This window comes from Macadamia integrifolia, unplaced genomic scaffold (assembly GCF_013358625.1).
Source record: "Macadamia integrifolia cultivar HAES 741 unplaced genomic scaffold, SCU_Mint_v3 scaffold2586, whole genome shotgun sequence".
Taxonomy (NCBI): Eukaryota; Viridiplantae; Streptophyta; class Magnoliopsida; order Proteales; family Proteaceae; genus Macadamia; species Macadamia integrifolia.
Window position 1 is genome coordinate 399 of NW_024868815.1, and position 22,062 is coordinate 22,460.

A 22,062-nucleotide genomic window follows, 5' to 3' on the forward strand; every position below is an offset into this window, starting at 1 on the left:
TCAATGGTTTATGGTATTTAAATTAATCACTTAAAGAGGCTAATGATCTATGGTGTTTGCATGTTGTTGATCCTTTATTGGATCACATCGATATCAGTGGTTGTTTTAGGATCCCCATGGATCATCAGTTTTCATGCATGTATATTATATGCCACATGCAGTGCTAGCATATATATATATATATATAATGTTAATTAATTTCAGAGTTTCAATCATTTATAAGCTTCTATTCTTTTTTAATCAGACAGAGGGAACCCATTGGGTAGTGTACATTGAGTAGGCAGCAGTCAATGTTCCCCTGATTAACATCAGTACTCTTTTCATTTTTTTTCTTCTTATCTTCTTCTGATTCTTTTAATACAAAGACAGGGAGGAGTGGATCTTAAACAGCAAAGAGATGAAAAACCCAAAACTATTCTCTCTCTCTCTCTCTCTCTACGATTTTTTTTTTTTCTGGGTTATGAACTTAAGTATGGAGAGTGGGTTGTGTTTGGTTCTATTGAAGGATACTCTACTAGTGGTAGTGGAAGAGGTGGTATATATGGATTAGTAGTGGAAGTATATAGTGAAGTGTTATTGAGTACCACTTTGGAAGTTGTAACCTAATGCATGCACAGATAGAGCAAAGACAAGTGGGCATGAGCCTTTGAGATGAGCCCCTCCTTTTAAAGACAACGACCTTATGCCTACTCCCACCCAAAATTAGGTTTACACCACTCTTTTTAGATCTCTGCTTCCACCCATCACACTTGCCTTGTGAATTAACTCCTTAATATTGAAGTCATATATATCTTCTTTTCAGGATTCTTTCCTTTCATGTGCATCCAAATTCTAAACCTTAGAATTGGTGCATATATTCCTCTATAAATCAATGTGTTAATAAGATAATAACTGTCCATGTGAGATGCCGAACGGGCTATGTGGATTGGCATTCTAGGGGAAATTAGTCTTAAATTAGAAATTGAAATTCTTGGAACCATATTTTTAGAAATCAGAACAATCTTTGCTCACTAACCAATCAATTAACTAACACATCTTGACATGGGTCATGGTATGCTTTCAAAAATCACAATTACACAGTAAGGAAAGAAAAAGTGATATCCCTCATTTAAAGTAAAAAAAGTTCTAACTAGAATACAAAGCTTGGGGTTTTGGTTTCACCAAAAGTTAGTGTGTTTGAGTATTGGTTTACCTAATCAAATTTGGTTTTTGGTTGCTGATCATCAGTAAGCTTAAAAGTGAAGCCAATACGTGCTCACTAGTATGACATAAAAAGTTTAATTTCATATTTTGGTAGTTATTGTTATCATATTTAATCACAACAAAGCTTACATCATCCACGTTTTCATCAAGGATTAGCCCTTAATAATCAAACCTAGGAACCATAAAATATGGAATTCCCATATAAATAGGGTTTATAAAAAGAAGGATGGGCTGCTTCACCGACATGGACAGTGTAGCTTCACAGGGAACCTAAGCTGTACCTAGATACCAAACTATTACTTCGTCATCTAAAAATTAGTATTGATTAGGATACGATTCTCTGTCTTTGTTTTATGGGAGAGGGTTTCCCACTCCAACAGTGTGAGGGAAATATCTTACCCGACACTAATCATAGTGTAAGAAACGCTCTTGTTGAAATGACAGTCAAGGAGGAGAAAGAGTATCAGTGCATGACCCACATGTTAGGTTTTAAGAATGTGAAAAAAAGTTGAGTTATAACAATTGTCTCAAATAACTATAAGAACATAGAAAGGTTAGGCTAAGCATGGGAGCTAATACCCAATTTATTTAACAAATTTTGTGCAATTGAAGCTTCAAGGAAATTTTAGGAATTTTTAGTCGTAACTTTTTCCTTTTTATTTTTGCATTTTTTAAGCTGTGATTATTTTGAAGGCTGTGCTTATCTCTTGCTATTTCATTAAAAAAAGAATCTACTAATAAGGATCTAAGGAATCCTATCCTTGTACTACGTTTTACTTTTTTCCATAAGCAACGTGAGTCGATTAATTTTTTTTTGCAATTTTACTTAACAAAAAGCAACATTAGGGGAATCATAAGTTCAAACCTTGTGGGAAAAACATAGTCAAATTTTTTTGAAGATGAGTTCACAATAAGGTTAGTAAACTCAAAATCATGATCCGAATTGGGTCTAATCTGGCTGGAGTTAACTTGAACCCTGAAAACCACAATATGAATTGAGCCATTTCGAATTAGGTGAGATCAGGTTCAACAAATTTAACCGATCTGATTCCAATTTTTAAAACCCTGATTCACAAACATTCCCAAAACGACTCAAAATAAAGGCCTTTAAAAAAGCAACATAATATAAAGGGTACGAACTGACAATTGAAGAGAGAGAGAGAGAGAGAGAGGAGCAGCAAGTGAAATAGTGAATGGTGGTCAATGTAATGTAGTCGATGGTGCTGCAAAGTCAAAAGAGTTTGGAAAGATGGGTGGCCAAATTTACTCCAAATCCTGATAAGCTGAAGGCAAGTGGTCTTTTTTACATGGGCGATTTGAGCTTCTTTTCCGAGTGAAAAAAAAAAAACGCTACGTCACTTCTATATTCTAATGGATAGGGATCTATGGACCGTTACTTTTTTTGGTAGAAATATATAGACCGTTACGCTGTTAGCTTATTTGGGTGTTTTGAAGTCATATACCAGACTAGGGGTGTCAACCGGTCAGGTTGATTCGGTTTCGGTCGAGCTTAATCGGGCTTGAAGACTTTCAAAGGCTATACCGTGTCCGCCCATTTAACTAATCGGGCTTAGTTATTGAGGGCATGGTACACTTTATATTCGGTCGGTCGGTCTCGGGCTATAATCGGACTACCTTAATCGGGCTTTAGTCGGGTCTTAATCGGACTACGGACATGTTTAATGTTAAACGAGTTTTAACCGGTTTTTAAACGGACCCTCTTTAAAATGTGCTATTATATTTCGGCCCACTCATGCAAACCCAAAAAAATGACAATAAATCAATAAATGATACCAAATATAACCATTATTTAAAATGCGAACATGTCTTTACTTTTTACTTTTTATTCTTTAATTTGGGGGGTAAAATAGGTATTTTACAATCATTAAAGGGTCGGGCCAAGTCGGTGCACAATAGGCCGGTCTCGGTCGGGCATTATTCGGTCGGTCTCGATCGGGCGCCCGACGGTCCAAGTAGCAAAACCGAGACCGACCATTTATAAACGGGCCGGGCTCAAGTCCGACACGTTTAATAAACGATCCGGGCCGGGCCGATCTATAAACGGTTGGTCCCAATCGGTTTAATCGGGTCGGGCCACTAATTGACACCCCTATACCAGACAATGAAATAAGAAGAGAGAGACTTTGTGAGGAGAGTCCACACTGACCACCGGCATCACTGTGGCACGGTGCACTGTGCAGCGCAAATCCAATAGCCAGGCATACCAAGGTGCGCACCTCAAAGTGGTCCTGGCCGTCCAATGTGCGCCGCCTGTAAAGGATCAGCACACTCTCATACATGTCCGTGGCCAATCTCACACTTCATCTCGATGTTAACATGGACATCATGACCTACATAATACACGAATGTGTGAAATAATGATGTCAGCATATGACGTACTCATGTACCTGCTATCCGTGTATGTATATGTATGTGGGCATGTATATGCACATCTTTGTGTATGTGTGTGGAAGAGTACGAAGTCTAGGGTTAGTTTGGCTGAATCGGTCTATTCAAATCAGAATCGACTAAGGCCAGATTTGATGATCCGGTCAATTCGAATCGATCCATGTGTGAAATTTAGGGTTTAGGGCAGTTTATGGTCAATTCTTAATCGATTGATCAGCCCGATCTGGATTTCAACTTCAGATTGAATACCTGAGAAGAGAGAGAGAGAGAGAGAGAGAGAGAGACGTGTCAACGAAAGAGGAAAGTAAGTTGGGGGCAAAGGGACCTCAAGACTCAAGTCGTCCTCAACCGATCGAAGGAAGGTTAGGCGTTGAAGCACGTCTCATTAATTGTAAACGCAACGCAAAAGGGGCCAAAACGCTGAACTGAAGTTTGGTGTTGAAACTTGAGAGGGATAAATGAAAAACAACTGGACTTTATAGATAGAATAATTTATAGAATATAATAATAATAATGAGAACCCAGTTCCCTCCCAAGGTTTCCAACCTTGGCCAAGCAAGGAATGTGAGCTGCTGCTGCTTCTCTCCTCATTTTGCTTGCTAATCAATATGCTTAAATTGTACTCCTCTGTGTAAGATGCCTAGATGCACCGAGTCCACATCCTCTACAGGGAGCATCCGGCGGTTGAGAGCATCTAGGCATGCACCCCAAGGAACTCCAAGCCACCCGATACTCACTGCACTGGTGCAGTGGCTGTAGACGATTTTCACACAATTTATTAACCTTAAAACACCATAAATATTACACTTTTCTCCATATCCAAGGATTTCGATCTTTCAATCGAAGCTAAGTTTATTCCTTAGCATTCCTGATCCAACACAGTAATGCATATAAAAGCCAAGAATAAGGTCTTCAAAACCCAAACATCTGTCCTCACATTTATTGAGGGAAGTACCTACAAACATGGTAATGTCCCTCAAATTCTACAATTTGGCTCAACACTTTCTTCTCAACTACCCCGACAGCATCCTCTTGACTTCAAAAAGACTATTTAACTCTTAATAGCACTTGTAAAAGGAAGAAAGAAGAATCCGTAGCTGGATATCAGATTGGTTTCGAACTAGGGGCTCTCATTGAACAGGAGTCAAACCAACCACACCTGCATATCCAGAGACAGAAATACACGCACTATGAGGACATAAAAGAAAGTGGGGATTTAAACGAGGAAATGCAAACAGGAAAAGTAACTAGAGCCAGAAAAATACTGAGATAAGTCACCCAGTGATCATTTGAAAACTTGAATCTCAAAAGAATGAACTCCATGAATACTTCCTATGCCAAGAAACCACATGAAAGATTGGTATTTCACATGAATGAATGCCACTTTCATCAAGTCTTAACAACATAATTAGGCTAGTGCATTTCAAATATAGGATAGCAACCCCACAATGTCAAGGGCTTTGAAAATGGGATTTAATAATAATTGAAATTTGCAGGAATGTAAGGTGAGGGCAAAATAAAGAAATTCAAAATTTAGGGTTTTAAAGAGGAAAGGTGATTTATTTGAAGAAATTAAGGGCTTTGCGATACCAAATCAGAAGATAGAATTGAATAAAAACCAACTTATATCAAAATTTAATAAGATGCAATAAGAATGACTTCCTCACAACAGCATAAGGGGTGCGCTTAAACTATAGGTGTTTATAATTTGAAGAAAATTCTTATAAAAATAAAATCAAAACTGGGAATCCAAAACAATAAGGAATAATCAAGTTACTCACTCGGCCATTTTAAGGGAATCTTATCAAAGAATCCGCCCAGCATTTTATTCCTTTTCCATCCAAACTAATTACAACCCAGCAAGTCTTTACCGAGCTCTTGCAGTCTCAGACAAATGGGATCAGTTACCTCCAATGTTGCTTCTCTTCATAGCTGAAGGATAGAGCAAACTCACTAAGAAAGCAGTGGAGGGTGGACGAGGGAAGCAGGGGGTGGAGCCAAATATGGGAGTGCCAAAGTGCTCCCAATACGTAAGGTTTATGTTTCCTACGGTCCACATACCCACACCTGTAGCCAACCTTCATATACTGGTTGAGGGTGTGAGGCAAGGAAAAAAAAAAGGAGAAGAACAAGTCTCCTATCACCTACATATATAATTCTTTTACCTTTTATATAAAGTATTTGCTTGTCTCATCAACCTATCTCACCTTCAATTGTTTCAAACCATGAGTACAGTTAAACACCCTTGAAATTTCTAGAAGCACAAACCTAGGAGACTTAACACCTTGATTTCCCCCCAAATGTCAAGTTCTCATTGTTATCCACCTTTTTTTTTTTACCTTTTCCTCTGGGGAGAATAGGTTTCCTTGACACTATATAACTCAATTATAATCTGATAGAAACAAAAAGCACAAGAACAAACTGAGTTCCACATTAAATTGGCGTCACTATTTTTTCTCATCCTACTCCTGTCTTCACAAATTCCACAAAATATGCATGCAAAAAGCACTTCAAAGCACCACCAACATTCATGGGAAAGAAAGCACACCAACATCCATCGCGGAAGGAAACTAGTATCCCTTTAATTCACTTAGACTGTCAGAATTTATATGTGCCACACCAGATTCAAAAAAAAATTGGGAACCTTAAAACAGACAATCCATTGTTGCAGCGAATAGTTGAGCCCATAGCAACCCAAAACAGCAATTAACTCAACACAGCTAAAAAACAGGGGTATATACAATGAATAATGATTCCCCATCCCCAAGGGGAAAAAAAAGAGCAAGCATAAGTTCAAATAGTAACTACAAAGATCATTGATAAGCATAAGCTAAACAGTTCTACGCCCTTTTTAATTTTCTGGATCAACTCCATGAATTCAAGCAATTAATGAGAAGAAACAGCTCAACCACAGCAGCAACCAAGACAATTTGTAAATCACATTTATGCACAAATGCTTTAGTCATGAATGTCTATATGAGAAGTCATCCTTTCATAATTAGCCTAGAGAGCATAACACTGAATTATCAATGTGATCACTTGGCACTGAATTTGCAATTCATGAGTTTTGTACTAGCTGTCAATGTAGATTCTGGCCACCAAATCAACAAAGAAAAAATCACCTTCAACAAACATTACGTACCACAGGCCAATCTTGCACCTGCATTCCCCGTGGTAAGGCTATGTTCATGTCCTCCTACAGATGCATCAATCATAAAGAGTCAGAAGATAAACAGAAGAACAGCAATGGAAAGAGAAGTCGAACTCAATTGATAATCATATAACATGAGAGGCAAAACACAAAAAAGGTTAATTCGAAGAAATTTGAGTGATTGGCATCAAGATTATGGAAGTAAAGGAAAATGAAACACGGATAGTTGAAGCAAATGGATATTAAGTTTTACCCTTTCCAAGGTCATCCTCCAGCTCATGAACCACAAAAGCTCTTCCCACGACGGCATTAGACCCACTCAGTGGTATCTGCATATTTCATGCAAAATTGAACTTAAAAAACCAAAATTGAAACAATTAACAATAAACAAGTACCAGATTCCAGCTAAACTAAATACGCAAATGAATAAAAGATTCACAAACCATTTCAATTTCAGAGTGGTACCTGGTTATCTACAAATGGTGCTTCACCCACACCTGCATTGACATGAAACAGCAACCAATTCAGTAATTCATACTATGTCACCATACACATGCTACATTAGAGGACCCAAATTGCGAAGGAGAAAAGGGGGAAAGATCAGAAGGAATTAACTCATTTAATTTGCCGGTGACACAAACTTTCACCGTCGTAGGACCTGTAGTCGAAAAATCCTGACATCACCTTCTCGAAGATCAAACAAAAACCAATAATTAATAATTGAATTCACGAATTCAACAGATGCAGAACGGTAAAGAAATCGGAGCGCAAACCCTCTCTTCTTCTAGGGTTAACGTGACAACGCCCTCCACCGGGGAATTGCCTTTGAGGACTGCGACGGCTTCAATGGTGAGAGTCGAACGAAGGAGGACTGAAATGCTGGCTTAGGTTTCGAGAATGAAGACATCAGAGGTTGCAACGGAGAAGACGCGATTACTGTTTCGGCGGCCACGGCTGCCGGGATTCTGGTAAAAAGAGAAAAAAGATTAGGGGAGTCTGTCAGACAACCATGCGATCACCCCAAGGTTGGAACCAACATCGGGAACGATCCTCTACAGCTTGATGAGTCCAATACAGGCCTCACCAGAGCCGTTAATCACGCTCTGATCGCATGGTTATGTCTCATCAACCAGACTTATGTTCCTGTCTCCTTAGAACTCAAGGATACAGAGGTACGAGCCTATAGAACAGATCCTGTTCAAGTAAGGTCGTGCCAAGTGATGCTATACTCGTAGTAAATAAATACTTTTATTTTTCATATGTTTCCGATGTGGGACTAAGTTTCTTATAATATGAGATTAAGTTTTGGGCAAATTTAAACTTTGGCTAAATAAGAAATATTAAAAAAAAAGTTGGGAATAGCCCTTTTCTCCTTTATCTGAGCCAGGTTTCCATTATTCGCTCTTCTATGACTGGCTTTATCAGAACAGATTCATTCCTTGTACTGGACGATGAACAGAATTAAAGAGAACAAACAAAGGAGAGTGTTGAGGTGAGAGTATGTTTTGTCAGAAAATTAGGTCCGCAAGTCTAATGTCGACTTAAATCCAATCTTTATAAGTGAAAAAGCATTTGTGCCATGTTTGGTTGCCTAGAAATATATAAAATGAAAATTTTAAATTTTAAATTAAAAAAAAAAAAGATACATTAATCAATCATTGCATCATGATGAATAAATTCAATAATAGTTTGATGAATTTTAGTATATTCAATAATAATTTTTTATTTTTTCATTATTTTCTCAGAAAAAAAGAACATTGGTCAGTTTGCACCATCAAGGGCCCAATGAGGAGCACAAGGTTATCAATTGAAGGGATTTTTCAATTTGCAGTAGGCAGTAATCATTTTAAGAGCTCATGTCTTGACATAGGCTGCACGCTACATTTGACAAGACAATGTTCTTTTTCCCATTCCCTTTCTTTAATAGTTCTATTCAAGAGATAAAGGGACATGAAAATCGTCTCACCGTGGGATGCTTGTTGCACCCCGTTCAGCACTGGAATGGATCTAGATCCGATAAAATATTTACTATTGGTGCTTTTTTAGGGGAACCCTACCACTGTTGCGAGGATGCAAACTTGGCAGTGTATGATTTTGTACATGGTATTGGTATTGATATTAATAGTTGTATCTGTATCGATCCATATAGGATCAAATCGGTTTTGAAATTTGAGATACATCATCAATGGTTCAAGATGATTTTAGAGATCAATTTGCTTTTGTTCAATCATTTAGAGAGAGGGAAAAAAAAAAAGATGTTCATTAACTCAACTCCTAATAATTAAAGACGCAAGTGGGTTATAGATATCAGTATCCATATCCATGTTGATCTCTATCGATACATTTCAGTCGCATCAAGTTGTATTGAACGATTTTATACCCACTTTTAATAAATAAATAACTGTTATTTAGACAAATTTACACTTACCAAGATCCTTTCCACCGATACGGGTTCAGCCAGATATCGGTACAGCCAATAATCCTATACCGATATTGAAAATCATAATACCCAGCACCAAAAATAAAACAGTCTCATATTTATTCAATACCCACCATAAAAAATAATACACTCTCGTCGTAGGAAAAAAGATAATCCTCTTCCAAAAATAATAATCCTAATCATCCTCATCGATATACATGAAAGAGAGAGAGAGACAGTTAAGAAGCTACTGGACTAATGAATTCGAATCCCTGGTTGAGAAGAGCCCCCGTCACCCATATCTTTAATGTGGATATTTTCATCTCCTCCCCACATTCTTTAACCTGTTGGCAACCATAATTTAATAATAATGTTTGTTACCATTTCACCTAAAAGCTCGAATTACAAAAGCTATTTACTTATGTTGAGGTTAAATGTCATGACGGATCTCTCAGAAGCCACAGCGAAGTTAGATCTCTGTACGTCAAATCGCGTAAGGGACTCAAGTGCCTTGAAAAGAGCTACTACTACCCCTTCTCCTTTGTTGCATGTCAATCTCACATAGTAACCTTTTTCTTCTTCTTCAAACACCTCCATCTATACATTTTGGTATACTGGTATTAGTACTTATATGTGTGATTCTGTGTGATTCATTAATAGAAGTAAAGAGTCATAGATCGAAGAACCTGCATTATCTTCTTGCAACTTGGAAGCTTCTTCTCTCGTCCAGCTTTGGCATTGCTCATATCATCACCCAAATCTTGTGGTCTCCCTACTCCACCTTCAAGCGATGATCCAAGTTCTGCAATTTCAACACTTAACTTCCTAGCTTCCATTTGCAGCTTTGTCACATACTCCACTGCATCCCCTACAATGGAGGCGGTGTCCATCTGTAAAGGCAAATTAAAATTACTCTCGTAAATTCAGATGTATCTTTACGTGTACAACAGTTTAACATAATTTCACTTCAAAAAAAAATCCCAACGATATATACCTTGGTAATGTTGGGTACCAAGGACCGCAAAGCATAGAGCTTCTCCTTCATCCGGCCCCTTCGTCGCCGCTCGAAAATCAAGGTCTTTGAACGATCAGCTTTATTTGATGATCGCTTCACATGTCCGGCGCTTGTTGTCACGGATGAATCGTCCTCATCATTCTCATCGTCGTCGTCCATCTCAACTTCGACTTCTTCACCACCGGCGAGTGGTAATGAATAAAGTATATAGTTTGGAACATCTGAAGTGCCGAGGGATGAGTTGAAATCAAACACGTTCATCCCTTGAGATTCTTGGGTAGTTGTATTATAGAATTGGTTGTGATCAGAAACCAATCCACCACAGTACATGAACTCAGCCGCTGCTGCATCATAAGCAGTTGGGTTGAAATTGGTAATGGGCTCTCCATTTTCATATCTGACGAGATCGATGAACTGCCCAAGATTGCCTTCATTGATGAAATCGTGAAAACCATAGTCGTTATGTTGAGCTCGATGGGTTTGGAATTCTTGATTATGATCCATTGGAGTCTTCTTCTTCTTCTTCTTGATTATCCATGGCTTGGAGTGTGGTTATAAAAAGAAGACACAATTTGATAGCGTAAACGACTCTTCTGTAATGCTAAGGTGTTATTTTCACCAGAAATGTTTTTCCCGGAAAATTACAAAATTTGAAAACCCTTGGTGGCTTCTGATCTTTGGTTTCTCATTAAAATTCATAGACATTTGGAGAGGGTCACATCCGTTCATGGCTTCATGCTCTGGTGACTGGTGTGAACTAAGTCGTTTAAGCTACCAGAAGGAGAAAGGAATTTTTTTTTTTTTTCCTCACCACCGTATGAACGGAATCTAGGTACTAGCTAGATTGCGTTAAGCCATGACTTAAACGCGAGCTTCATGCCTGAGTCTAGATTGAGAACTCCATACATCATCAGTACTTTCTCATTCAGAGTAACAGAAGAGCTCTCGAAGGTAAGAACAACAAGAATAGATATAATTGGAAACTATGCTTTAGCCAACCAAGTATTTCAAAAGGAGGACGCTATTGTTTCAAAAGGAGTAGAGTCTAGAGGTTGTGTTTGTATGTATTCTTAGAATAGATTAAGGGTCTAGAACGTATTCAGAAAATAAAATGAAACGAGTTTCATAATACATTCTAGACCCACCATACCCATGTAGATCTATTTTGAGAATCCATTACCAAATAAAACCTTAAATCCTTGCACCGTATGACTGATTTCAAGAATCTGCAGTTTGGGGAATAGTTTTGGTATTTCAAGGACTTAGGAGGGATTTTATTTATTTATTTATTTATGTATATACCTCAGATTTTTTTGTTGTAGCATTGATTGTATAGTTGTATTTAGTAGTTTCTTCATAGATAAATTTTTTTGTGTATTATTCATATCAATTTCCTTTCTAATTGAAGAGTTTTGAAGTTTTCTACGTATATTGTGATAATCGGTGAGCAATAACACAAGCTAAGAAGTGCAGAGCACATCAGGAACAAATATGTGAAGCATAGGTATATATCATCTCTTTAGAGAGATTATTTTGCGTGATGATGTAACGATTGCAAATGTTGACTCTGCAGATAAATCATCCACTCGAATGACAATGTGTTCGTCACCTATTGTATTTGAGAAACTTGTTGAGAACATAAGTATAAAGTGCATTAGAGATATGCTTGGAAGTACAAGTGAGAGATTGTTAGATATGTGTCCATCAAACCAGAAAATTTTAATCAATATTAATTTCGTTTAATTTACATGATCATTAACCGGCTATGGTTGTCCTTAGGTTTTTCACCTAAAATGTACTTGACTAGAGACATGATTGGACATCTTATTCATATGATCATCACATCTAGAATGATAATTCCATGACAAATGTGTGAATGCACATATGGGGTGTGTGTGTGTGTGTGCTACTGGATCACATGAGAATCTTACATATGTCACTACCAGATAGGAAATAAGATTCTCATTTATAAAATTTGATTGGTCCCTTGACTTGAGAGGTCTTTATCATTGGGATTATGTATCATAACTTTTGGTGCATCAATGGTTGATGTCTTTATTTATACATTGACTTTGTATGGATTTAGAATCATGCAAAGATTATAAGAATCCAAATTTCACTCAAGCAAGATAGCCCACTATTAATAGACACCATAATTAAAAAAGAGAAGGGAAGGGAGTAGTGAACATTTTTTTTTTTTTTTACTCCCCTCCCTCTTCCATTGAAACATCTTTCTCTCTCTCTTCTTCCTTCCTTAGTGAAAACTAGGGTCTCTTGAAACCCTAGGTGAGAGAGTGTTATTGGGCATGCCCGATGAATGCAACAATTGGGTGGAACAAGTTCTTTGCATTCTCTAGCTAGTATGAAGAACTAATTAAGATCGGATGGAAGAACTACACTTGTGGTTCAAAAATTAACATATATCATCCCATTAAATTTTATTCAGTAAATTTATCATATAAGAAGAGATCAATTCGATCCTCCAAAGATTCGGGAATTTTCCCTTACTTGTCAAGTTAAATTCCCTAACAAGTGTTGACTTGCGCAAGATGATGTTACACCATATAAGATAGATGATCCATCGTTAGAAGCCCATTATCACAAGAAAATTGAAATTTGGCGTAAGATTTTGGCAAAACCTACGCACACTCCTGGCATCCCACCAGTGGATCCCACAGTCTCCCTCTCTTCATCCAACATCCCCTATTATAATGGGGAAGTGCACTCTTGACATCTAGCATCTCTCTCGTAAGTAGAAAAAATATATATAAACTTTGAAAAAAACGAAGCATAAATGATCCCATCACTTAATTACATCATTCCACGTCAAGCCCTTTGAAGGCCCTATATTGAAGGCTAAAGGATGTCCATCGTATCATTCGACGTCCTCCTCCCACCAACTCTGTTTTTATTTTCAATTCTTTCTAACAAACAGAAGAGTTGGAAGTTGGAATTGGTGAATTTCCACCGTGTCCCCCTGGCAAGGACCACCACCATCACCACTCCTACTGTTTCAGAATTTGTGTAGTCTCTTAAAGTCATCGGAGTTGGTTGGTTGTGTTATTTCTCGCTTCCTCGTCTTAGAGTAAAAATCATGATTTTGGAAAGAGAGAGATCCTTGGACTGTGGATCAGGTTATCCTACGGGTACGGGTGTCAATTGGTCGGGTCGGGTTTTGGTCTGGCCTAATCAGGTCTGGAGGGTCTATGTCTTCGGACCATGATCTACCTATTTAAAAAATGAGTCGATCTTGATCGGTGTCATGTCAGGGTTGATCGGACTCTGGGCTTTAATCGAGCTTCTCCTAATCAAGTTAATCGGGCCTTAAACAGGTAATTAGTAACGCCTTAAACGGGCGTTAAACGATCTTTACTTTTCATAGATTTAAAATGCTTTAATTTATTTTGTTAAATTATCAATAATTTTGAAAAGATATTACACTTAATTACACAGTCAATAATTGATAAAAAATAAATAAATAAATAATTATAATAATATATATCCTATTCTGTCCCAAAAAAATCAAAATACATATATAAACGATCGAGTTAAATGTGTCGGTCCGAGTCAGGCTTATAAACAGGCCGGGCCGATCGGAAAGCCTATTGGGCTTACCCCTTGCAGTATATACTACCTATTTATAAATAGACCGATCTTAAGCCCGACAAGTTTATTAATCAGGTCGATCCAAGTCAGACCATAAACATGTCAGACTCGATCGAACATATCGGAGCAAGCTTGGAAATGAAACCCCTACCTACGAGAACCACTTTCATTGGGATTAATTCATAAAGATGGAATTCATTAAAGGTTAAAGGATGTCCATTGTATCATTCAACGTCCACCTCCCACCAACTCTTTTCTATTTTCAATTCCTTCTAACAAATAGAAGAGTTGGAAGTTGGAACGGGTGATTTACCACTATGTCCCCATGGCAAGGACCACCACCACCATCACTACTATTTCAAAATTTGACCAGTCTCTTCAAATACATCTTTTTTGGTTGGAGTTGGTTGGTTGTGTTATTTCTGGCTTCTTTGTCTTAAGGGTAAAAATTCTGATTTTGAAAAGAGATAAAGATTCTTAGATCGTGGATCACACTCTCCTATGAGAATCATTCTTGTACAAGATTGATCCACATATATGGAATTCATCCAAGAAAAAACTCTATGGTGGATTCCATCTATATGGAATAGTTCTAGTACAAGAATAGTTCTAGTATAAGAACCTGATCCACTCTTGATCTATACACGTCAATATGGGATCCTTTCTCAAGTCCTCTCACATCTTGACCACATGGGATTTATATTAACACTCTCTCTCATCCAAATCCCTATTAAGAAAACCATTTTTCACGCCATGATTAATCTGATGGGAGAGATTCCTCCAACAATAGGTGACGTGCTGAACCCTCCCTGCCTTGAAAAAAATATAATTCTCACTTTGCATCCCTTTTGCTATCAACAACTTTTCTTAGATTAGATTCGCTGGTCTTTCATAGTTAGTATTATTAATAATAAATTGTAAAAACTGAAAAGTAAGGTCATGGTTATATATTTTTCTCACCAGTCCTCGTCAGTCCAGTCCCATCTGAAAAATTGGAGAGATTAGGTCAACAGCTCTTTCATGTATGATTTTGTAATGACACATGCTTTTTTTTTTTCAATAAATTCCCTTCTAAACATCCTAGATAAGAGCATAGAAGGACATTTATAAAAGCAAAGAGACATGTATTATCACAAAACCATACATGACCCATGTTCTCTCATGTTAAGTGTTGTATAGATCATATTCAATAGTATATAAAAGCAAGTAGCAACTGCGACAAGATAGATTTTCAGACCATAACAACACTCCTTTATTTTAGGACTATGGTAGAGTCCAGTTTGTATTCCCAATAATCACAATAATCGTTACTCAAAGTCATCTTCCTTCTCATGAGCATCTATCAAGCCTTAGGGATAGTAAAGAGAGAGAGAGAGAGAGAGAGAGAGAGAGAGAGAGTAAAGAAAAAGAATAATAATCAAGAATCTTCAAGACTGAAGGACTTCTTGCAGCCATTATCTGGACCACAACTGTAGCTTCATGATCATGAAGATGAGTGACATGGTTGCTTGAGATGAGATGATAGAGAGTAGTGTGAAAGAGCTATAATACTGGCGTCTTGAACTCAAATCCCTGGTTGAGGAGAGCTCCTGTCACCCATATCTTCAACGTCGACATGTTCATCTCCTCACCAAATTCTCTTACCTGTCCATTTGTTCCATTGTCACACACCCTGAGACAGAGAGAGAGATCATGTAATAATTAATACAAAAAGCTTACATTGAGGGAACATGTCAACACCAATTTGTCACAAACGGTACTGATATTGGAGTTTTGAACATCAAAGCACGTTAGTGATTCAAGGGCCTTGTGAAGAGCTACAGCCACCCCTTCTCCCTTAATGGATGCCAACCTCACATAGAAGCTTCTCTCCTCCACTTGGAACACATCCATCTAATATATTCAAATCACATTCAGGAAAGCATTTCAAGTGACTAATTTGATCACCATTATTAATATTAGTTCATCTATCATGCAATATATATATATATATACCTCAACTATCTTCCTGCAACTTAGATGGTTCTTGTCAAAATCTGGGATCTTCTTCGGCTTATCAACCAGCCCTTGAAGTCTCTCTACTCCTCCTTTTAGAGATGACTCTAGCCCTGATATCTCAGTTTTTAGCTTTTTTGCTTCCATCTGCAACTCTTGCACGTACTGCACTGCATCTCCAACAATGGAGGCCTTGTCCATCTGCATTAATCCCATAAGAGAAAACCCACGATAAGAAATTCAACCATATGCTAAGTAGTATTAGGACATGGATAGAACTCATCCTTAAAAGTTAGCCCGTTGAAGAAAAGGTGCCTGAATACCTATAAGTCTCTACACCGAACCCAACAATTAGTACTCATATAGAAGGAAAAGAGACACCTTAGTTATGTTAGGAACCAAGGAACGTAATGCATAGAGCTTCTCCTTCATACGTCCCCTCCGGCGCCTCTCAGATACCAAAGTTCTCGATCGATCGACGTTGTTCTTGGTGGATGTAGTTGTAGTTGCAGAGGAATTGTAGCCATCATTATCGTTCTCCTCCTCTTCCCTTATTATTTCATCTTCTTCACTAAATGGTGGTAAGGAATTGAAAGTAGAGTTGGGATTTGAGTTGTTGATGGAATTAAAATCAGTAAACATGTCTCCAAGCATGGAAGCTGGAGCAAACTGGTTATCAACCAATCCTCCATTGAACATAAGAAGCTCGCTGCTGCCATCATAATTTGGATTGAAATTGGTGAGGATGGGTTCTTCTGCATTTTCCCCTCTAATAAGATCGATCAAATGATCGTAGTTGCTTTCATTGATAGAACTTTGAAAGCCATAGTTGCTAATTTGCTCATGAAAAACTTGGAATTCTTGAGGATCCATTGCTTCTATCTCTCCTCCTCCTGTTTCAAAGCGCCCATAGTTGGTGAGAGATAGGACCATATATGTTGGTGTTATTAATAAAAGGTAGACAAATTTCTTACACAAAAATAATATATTAATAAGTAAATAAAGGGTGAAGATTGTATATGGCCTTCTCGCTAAGTGTGAATGGAATCAAAATGTGGGTTTATGGTCCCTAGAAAGAGAAAAAATAAAATATAAGGATTTTTCATCTGCTAATAGTTTTTCCCCTCTTTTGGTGAAAAGGATTTGTCAACAATCAATAATCGATATTATTGAAGGGTGGGAAAGGTGCTTTACCCTACCTTGGTATCATGACAAGTTATCTATGCCATTGAAGGATAGGTATTGAATTAAAATTCATAATAATTTAAAGAAAAAGGAGATTGTCAGGCTGTGTGGTACATATATGACTTTGTCAGATAATTTGAATGGGTGAAATGACCGCTATATTTCTCATGAAAAATAAAATTCACTCTTGTTATAGTTTGATGAATTGAATTGGATCAACTTGAATACTTTGGATCAGATTAGTATCAGCCTTATTCAATCTTGATTCTTAATCAATACCATGTCGTTAAATCGATACATATGAATTAGATAAAAAATAAATTTTTAATGATAACCAAGGCTAATTCTGTTCGATCCAAGCCAATCCGGATTGGGATTAGATTAATACCCACCCTATCCGATTCCAAGGCCAATTCCATAATCTTAAACCATGACCCCTATCAGATGCCCCATATGCATTCTCATTGCCCCCCCCCCACACACACACTGGTGTAGGGGCCACGCAACCTGACTACAATCGCCCTCCCATAATTTATAAGAAAAAAAGTTTTTTGAGCCACCAAGGTAATATATGCTAGCTCCTTTATATCAATTTTTCTCTTCTTTACATTAATTGACCTCTCTACTCTTTTACATAAGATACCATTTTGTCACATTTTATTGACACTTATCTATGTTGCTTGCTCAAATAATCCTCTCCCTAATTTATAATAACCTAGGTGACCCGTATTTCATTTTTACTATATAGGATTTGACGAATTAAATTAAGAAAATTTAAAAATTCAGCTAAAGGAGGCTAATAACAAATATTTAGGTCGCGCTTTCTAATTCTTAAATCCCTTTTTTTTTTTTTTTTTCTAAAAGGAACCAATTTCGTTACATAAGATGTTCTAGAAACTATTAATTATTAGAATACTGTTTCTTTTGACAAATACTCAATGAGGGTAGTACTTACACTAGTGGGCTGGGCCATGCCAAGATCACCCCAACCAAAGTACATCACACACCAGGCAAAGCCAGACTCAAACCGACCCAAACTCATAGGCCCAATTTAAATATAATATTTTTTGGTAATTTTTTCTCGAAGAAAACCTTTTTTTTTTTTTTTTTTTTTTTAAACAATGTAAAATTTGGTTTACTACGTTTGACTCTGGCATGAGCTGGGCTCGGGCTCGGCCAAGTCCAGCACAAACTTCACTTTAGGCCGCAAAAGTAAACCTCGAACTAAGTGACCCATATTTTGGCTGTTAAAAAAAAAAAACTCTGAGTGGATGTTCGTAGCATATCCTGTGGCCCACAGAACCCTTGCCAAGAAGATCCCCTAAACCAATAAAGCCGAGACATGAGTCCAATATATATATATATATATATATAAATGATGAGTCATATGTCATATATATAAAAATGATCTCTTAAACCAATCAAGATGTGACATACGTCCTTGCTAGGTAACATTATACAAGCAAATAAGTAATCTTTTAAAAAGATTATTATTTAAAATGACGCTCAATTATTATGAAAAGAAAAATGACCAATCATTTAGTGACACAAATGGTATAAACTTTTTCCTTTCTTTAGACATTATATATTTATAGAACATAGATTCAATTATATGTTTGATAAATGAATTAATATATCATTATCTATCAATTAGGTTTTAATTCAATTATTTTATTTTACCTCTTTTGCTTAATGAAATTTGTCTCTACCTCTCCACCACAAAATAAAAATAAATATATATAAAAGAAAAATTATAATAAAAATTAAGAATGGGAAAATGATGATGAAGATGGTAGTTTCACTTTCTCTCTCTCTCTCAATTGTTGCTTTCTTTGAAAGCCTTGTCTGACCTTTCCCATTTTTTAGGTTATTTACATTGTAGGGGTAGCTCTATTCTTTATTTTTAAATTGTTTCTCTTTTTAAAAGGACTTTGAGAGTGAAAAGAGGATAGTGTAGGGCCTTAGGTTTAATTTAAATTTTAGAGTGACATTTATGACTTTAGGTGGGAAAAGCCTAATGGTGGTCCTAACTCCTTAATGATCAGCATAAGCATTCGAATCATTTTAATAAAATCGGTATTTATAATATATGAATTATCACAGAAGTACGTACGTGTGGCATGACGTCAGACCCGGAGATGTTGACACGTGTTTTCTCACTTTATATCATTTGGGGCCCGTTTGAATGAAGGGGTTTTGATGGGGTGGGAGTGTTGGGGCGGGATAATAGTACATATTTTTCCACCCCAGTGAAGCTTATGGCTGTTTGTTTGTTTGGGGTGGGAATTTGAAAAAACATCACCTTTTTCCTGTCGGCCCACGTGGCCCAAGATTTCTCCCACCCCACCCCTTCACAAAGTCCCACCGATTCGGCAGGACTTTGCAGAATTTACAGAGGAAATGCCCAACAGCTCTATGCGAGTTTGTAGTGCCCAACCTCGACTCAACATGTATGCCTCTGCTTCTCTGAGTATTTCCCGCCATTGCTGCAACTTCGCCTCAGTCAAGTCCAGTGCAAGCCGCCCTGCCACTTTTACAGCCATTCGCACATCGTAAAACCCCTATTTCATCACCAAACCACCACTGCACTGTTATGCCTTGCTCACACAATCTTCTGTCATCGAAACCGCCCAGCAATTACTGAAGTTTCCTTCTCCCTCTATTCGTTACACCATTGCAATTTCTGTGTGTGCATGTGTGAGAGAGAGAGAGAGAGAGTCTATCAAATATTCAAGATGGTGTAGACCACCTGCTGTTTGGGCTCACTTCCTCCTAAAACCCTAATAATCCTCTTCAACTTTTGGCATTTCCCCATCATACAATGAAAGGACCCAAAATGGGCCAAAGTGTCCAGATCTAATGGCCGTTCTGCAACTATTTGGAGCGAACAAAAAACAAAATAAATAAACAAAACAAAACAAGGGAGAAGAAGAGCAGAGTGAAGAAGACGAGTAGATAGAAATAAAAAGGGAAAATGAAATAGCAGAATCAAACCTGAAATGCAACTGCTTCCTTCTCTCGGTTTCTCTCTTCTCCTTCCTTTCCCTACCTCTCTATACCATGATCCAACATTGAATCTTAGCTTTGAGCTCCGACCATAGTATTTTCTGAACTTCGGTGGTTTGCCTCCTAAGAAAGAGGAGAACAAATCACTGGAGATTCTACGGCAGAAATCGCACCTCTTCTTTTATTCACTCTGATTTTATTGCAAAAATGGTGAATCAGAGTCTTCGTTCCTCATGGTTGTGGCTGGAGATGAAACACATCTATCTCCCCTGCCTCCTCTCTCTCCCTCTCTCTCTTCCCCCTCTTCCCCTTCATTCGCCCTCCATGGCTTCTATCTCTCTCCTCACTTTCCCTTCTTTGAATCCCAAAAACCTATCCAAACGCCTATGGGATGGGGATAAACAGTAACTATTCACTACTTTACTATTCTGTTCCTCACCCCAATAACATATGGACCCCACAAGTCAGGTACTCCCACCCCATAGTCCCTTCTAAACAAACGGGGCCTTAAGGGAGGATTTTTTGTGACCTTTGGACCATAAAGTTGTGTTTGGTAGGCCTAATTTCCATTCCAAGTAAAGGGTCCAGTTTCCTTTCAACTCATCCCCATGTGGAGTTTTCTTCTTCCTCTCTTCAATCCTACCCTATTAATGAGCATAATCCTCAATTCCATCATGTTTTCCAACTTAGTCTATAGTTTATCAGTAATTATATATAGTTTATAGTGTTGGTCGTTGCAATTGTACTCTTTCCCTAGGTGGCCCACATCCACATGCATCCATAAGGCATTCTTTATTTCCTATTTCTCTTTTTGTGAATATTTAAATATTTTGCTGACTTGGAGAAGCATGGTTTAATGATGAATATCTAAAAAATAGTTTTTTTTTTGTAACGAATAGTAAATTATATCTGGATGGATCCCTTGGGCAACTTCACATATCTCCTCTCAAAATTCTGACAATGTTCTTGACCTCCCTTATGGGTTGTTTTTTTTTTTTTTTTTTCAATAAGTTAATGCCAGTTAAGCTAGAACCTATAGACGCTAACTTATTTGGAAGCATACATACCTTTTGTCATAAGACTTATTATTGATTTTTTATTTGGGGGGTCGCAGAGGATTTTGGGGTGGGGGCCTCAATGGGTGCCTTCCTTTTGGTGATTAAGGTTCTCTATAGTGTGGGCATAATTGTAGTGGAAATTTTTTCTTGTAGTGAGATTTGATGAAAAATAAATTATAATTTTACATTTTTATCATTTTAATATAATAGACTTCTCCTTTTAACATCCTTAAAATTCAATTATTTCATATTTATTAGAAGAAAAAAAATCAAAACAAAGGCAGTGTTAGAGGATGATATGATGGTAATTTACTTTTAAATTATTTTGAAAATTCTTTGTACCTCTTAATGGAAGGGAATGAAAATGCTGTCTGATCGTATGGACCCTGCTCTAGCACAAGCGTATTGACAAGGAGATGATTTTTCATTAGGGATGGTCATTTTCATGGGAGATTGTATGTAAGCGTAGGGGCTACGTGACTAGATAACTGTCTTTTTCTCTTAAAATACTTGTAGTAATAAGATAAGATAAGATAAGAGCATAAGGCCATACAATTTTTTTCTTATCACTTCTTTGGTTACAACAAATTACATTAAATATTTCTACCCATTTTTCATTGGAACAAATGGAGCCAATTGGTTTGCTACTCATGCAACACAGTTTACTAGCTGATGACTAGTTCAAGTTGGCTTTTCAAAGAAATCACATTGGTTATGAGTGGGGTTGTCAATAGGCTAGCTTGGTTCGAGCTTTATTGATCTTCACCAATTCAAGGTTTCACATTGTTATTACATTGTTCGGTTAATCAAGTCTCATAGGCTAGGCATTGGCATGCTTATATTCAATTGTTACTGGTCTGTAATCAAAGTCAAGTTAATTGGGTTATATTTGTCTTGGAACAAATGGAGCCAATTGGTTTGCTACTCATGCAACACAGTTTACTAGTTGATGACTAGTTCAAGTCGGCTTTTCAAAGAAATCACATTGGTTATGAGTAGAGTAGTCAATAGGCTA

At 37.3% G+C, this 22,062-nt stretch overlaps 2 protein-coding genes, 1 long non-coding RNA gene and 1 other non-coding gene across 7 annotated transcripts; all 4 read right to left on the bottom strand.

Moving 5' to 3' along the window:
- Positions 1-4,484: 4,484 nt before the first annotated feature.
- LOC122066789 lies at positions 4,485-7,972 on the bottom strand. 4 transcript variants are annotated; one of them, XR_006136469.1, is made up of 7 exons: positions 7,537-7,972; positions 7,379-7,447; positions 7,229-7,260; positions 7,017-7,116; positions 6,755-6,808; positions 4,878-4,944; positions 4,485-4,771 (listed from the first exon to the last, which is right to left on the bottom strand). It is a non-coding gene; the product is annotated as an uncharacterized LOC122066789 (long non-coding RNA). The 4 variants fall into 4 exon arrangements; XR_006136471.1 differs by having other exon boundaries at positions 4,485-4,800; XR_006136468.1 differs by lacking the exon at positions 4,878-4,944.
- Positions 7,757-7,975, bottom strand: LOC122066794. The gene has a single exon (XR_006136472.1). It is a non-coding gene; the product is annotated as a small nucleolar RNA U3 (small nucleolar RNA).
- Positions 7,976-9,421: 1,446 nt separating this feature from the next.
- LOC122066793 (transcription factor FER-LIKE IRON DEFICIENCY-INDUCED TRANSCRIPTION FACTOR-like) lies at positions 9,422-10,701 on the bottom strand. The gene is made up of 4 exons (XM_042630633.1): positions 10,177-10,701; positions 9,869-10,072; positions 9,606-9,779; positions 9,422-9,529 (listed from the first exon to the last, which is right to left on the bottom strand). Exons 1-4 carry the CDS (start codon positions 10,699-10,701, stop codon positions 9,422-9,424), a joined length of 1,011 nt encoding a protein of 336 aa, XP_042486567.1.
- A 4,348-nt stretch (positions 10,702-15,049) lies between these two features.
- LOC122066788 (transcription factor FER-LIKE IRON DEFICIENCY-INDUCED TRANSCRIPTION FACTOR-like) lies at positions 15,050-16,683 on the bottom strand. The gene is made up of 4 exons (XM_042630625.1): positions 16,180-16,683; positions 15,799-15,999; positions 15,523-15,696; positions 15,050-15,447 (listed from the first exon to the last, which is right to left on the bottom strand). Exons 1-4 carry the CDS (start codon positions 16,669-16,671, stop codon positions 15,346-15,348), a joined length of 969 nt encoding a protein of 322 aa, XP_042486559.1. The 5' UTR covers positions 16,672-16,683; the 3' UTR covers positions 15,050-15,345.
- Between the last annotated feature and the right edge of the window lie 5,379 nt (positions 16,684-22,062).

What these genes read in the sequence shown, in the direction of transcription:
- LOC122066793 (XM_042630633.1), bottom strand. Translation starts at nt 10,701, where the DNA reads ATGGATCATAATCAAGAATTCCAAACCCATCGAGCTCAACATAACGAC. An exon ending in TGGTACCCAACATTACCAAG is followed by an intron (nt 10,073 to 10,176) that starts GTATATATCGTT and finishes TTGCCTTTACAG; the next exon opens with ATGGACACCGCCTCCATTGT. An exon ending in TCATGACATTTAACCTCAAC is followed by an intron (nt 9,530 to 9,605) that starts ATAAGTAAATAG and finishes TATGGTTGCCAA; the next exon opens with CAGGTTAAAGAATGTGGGGA.
- LOC122066788 (XM_042630625.1), bottom strand. Translation starts at nt 16,671, where the DNA reads ATGGATCCTCAAGAATTCCAAGTTTTTCATGAGCAAATTAGCAACTAT. An exon ending in TGGTTCCTAACATAACTAAG is followed by an intron (nt 16,000 to 16,179) that starts GTGTCTCTTTTC and finishes GGATTAATGCAG; the next exon opens with ATGGACAAGGCCTCCATTGT. An exon ending in GTTGCAGGAAGATAGTTGAG is followed by an intron (nt 15,697 to 15,798) that starts GTATATATATAT and finishes TGAATATATTAG; the next exon opens with ATGGATGTGTTCCAAGTGGA.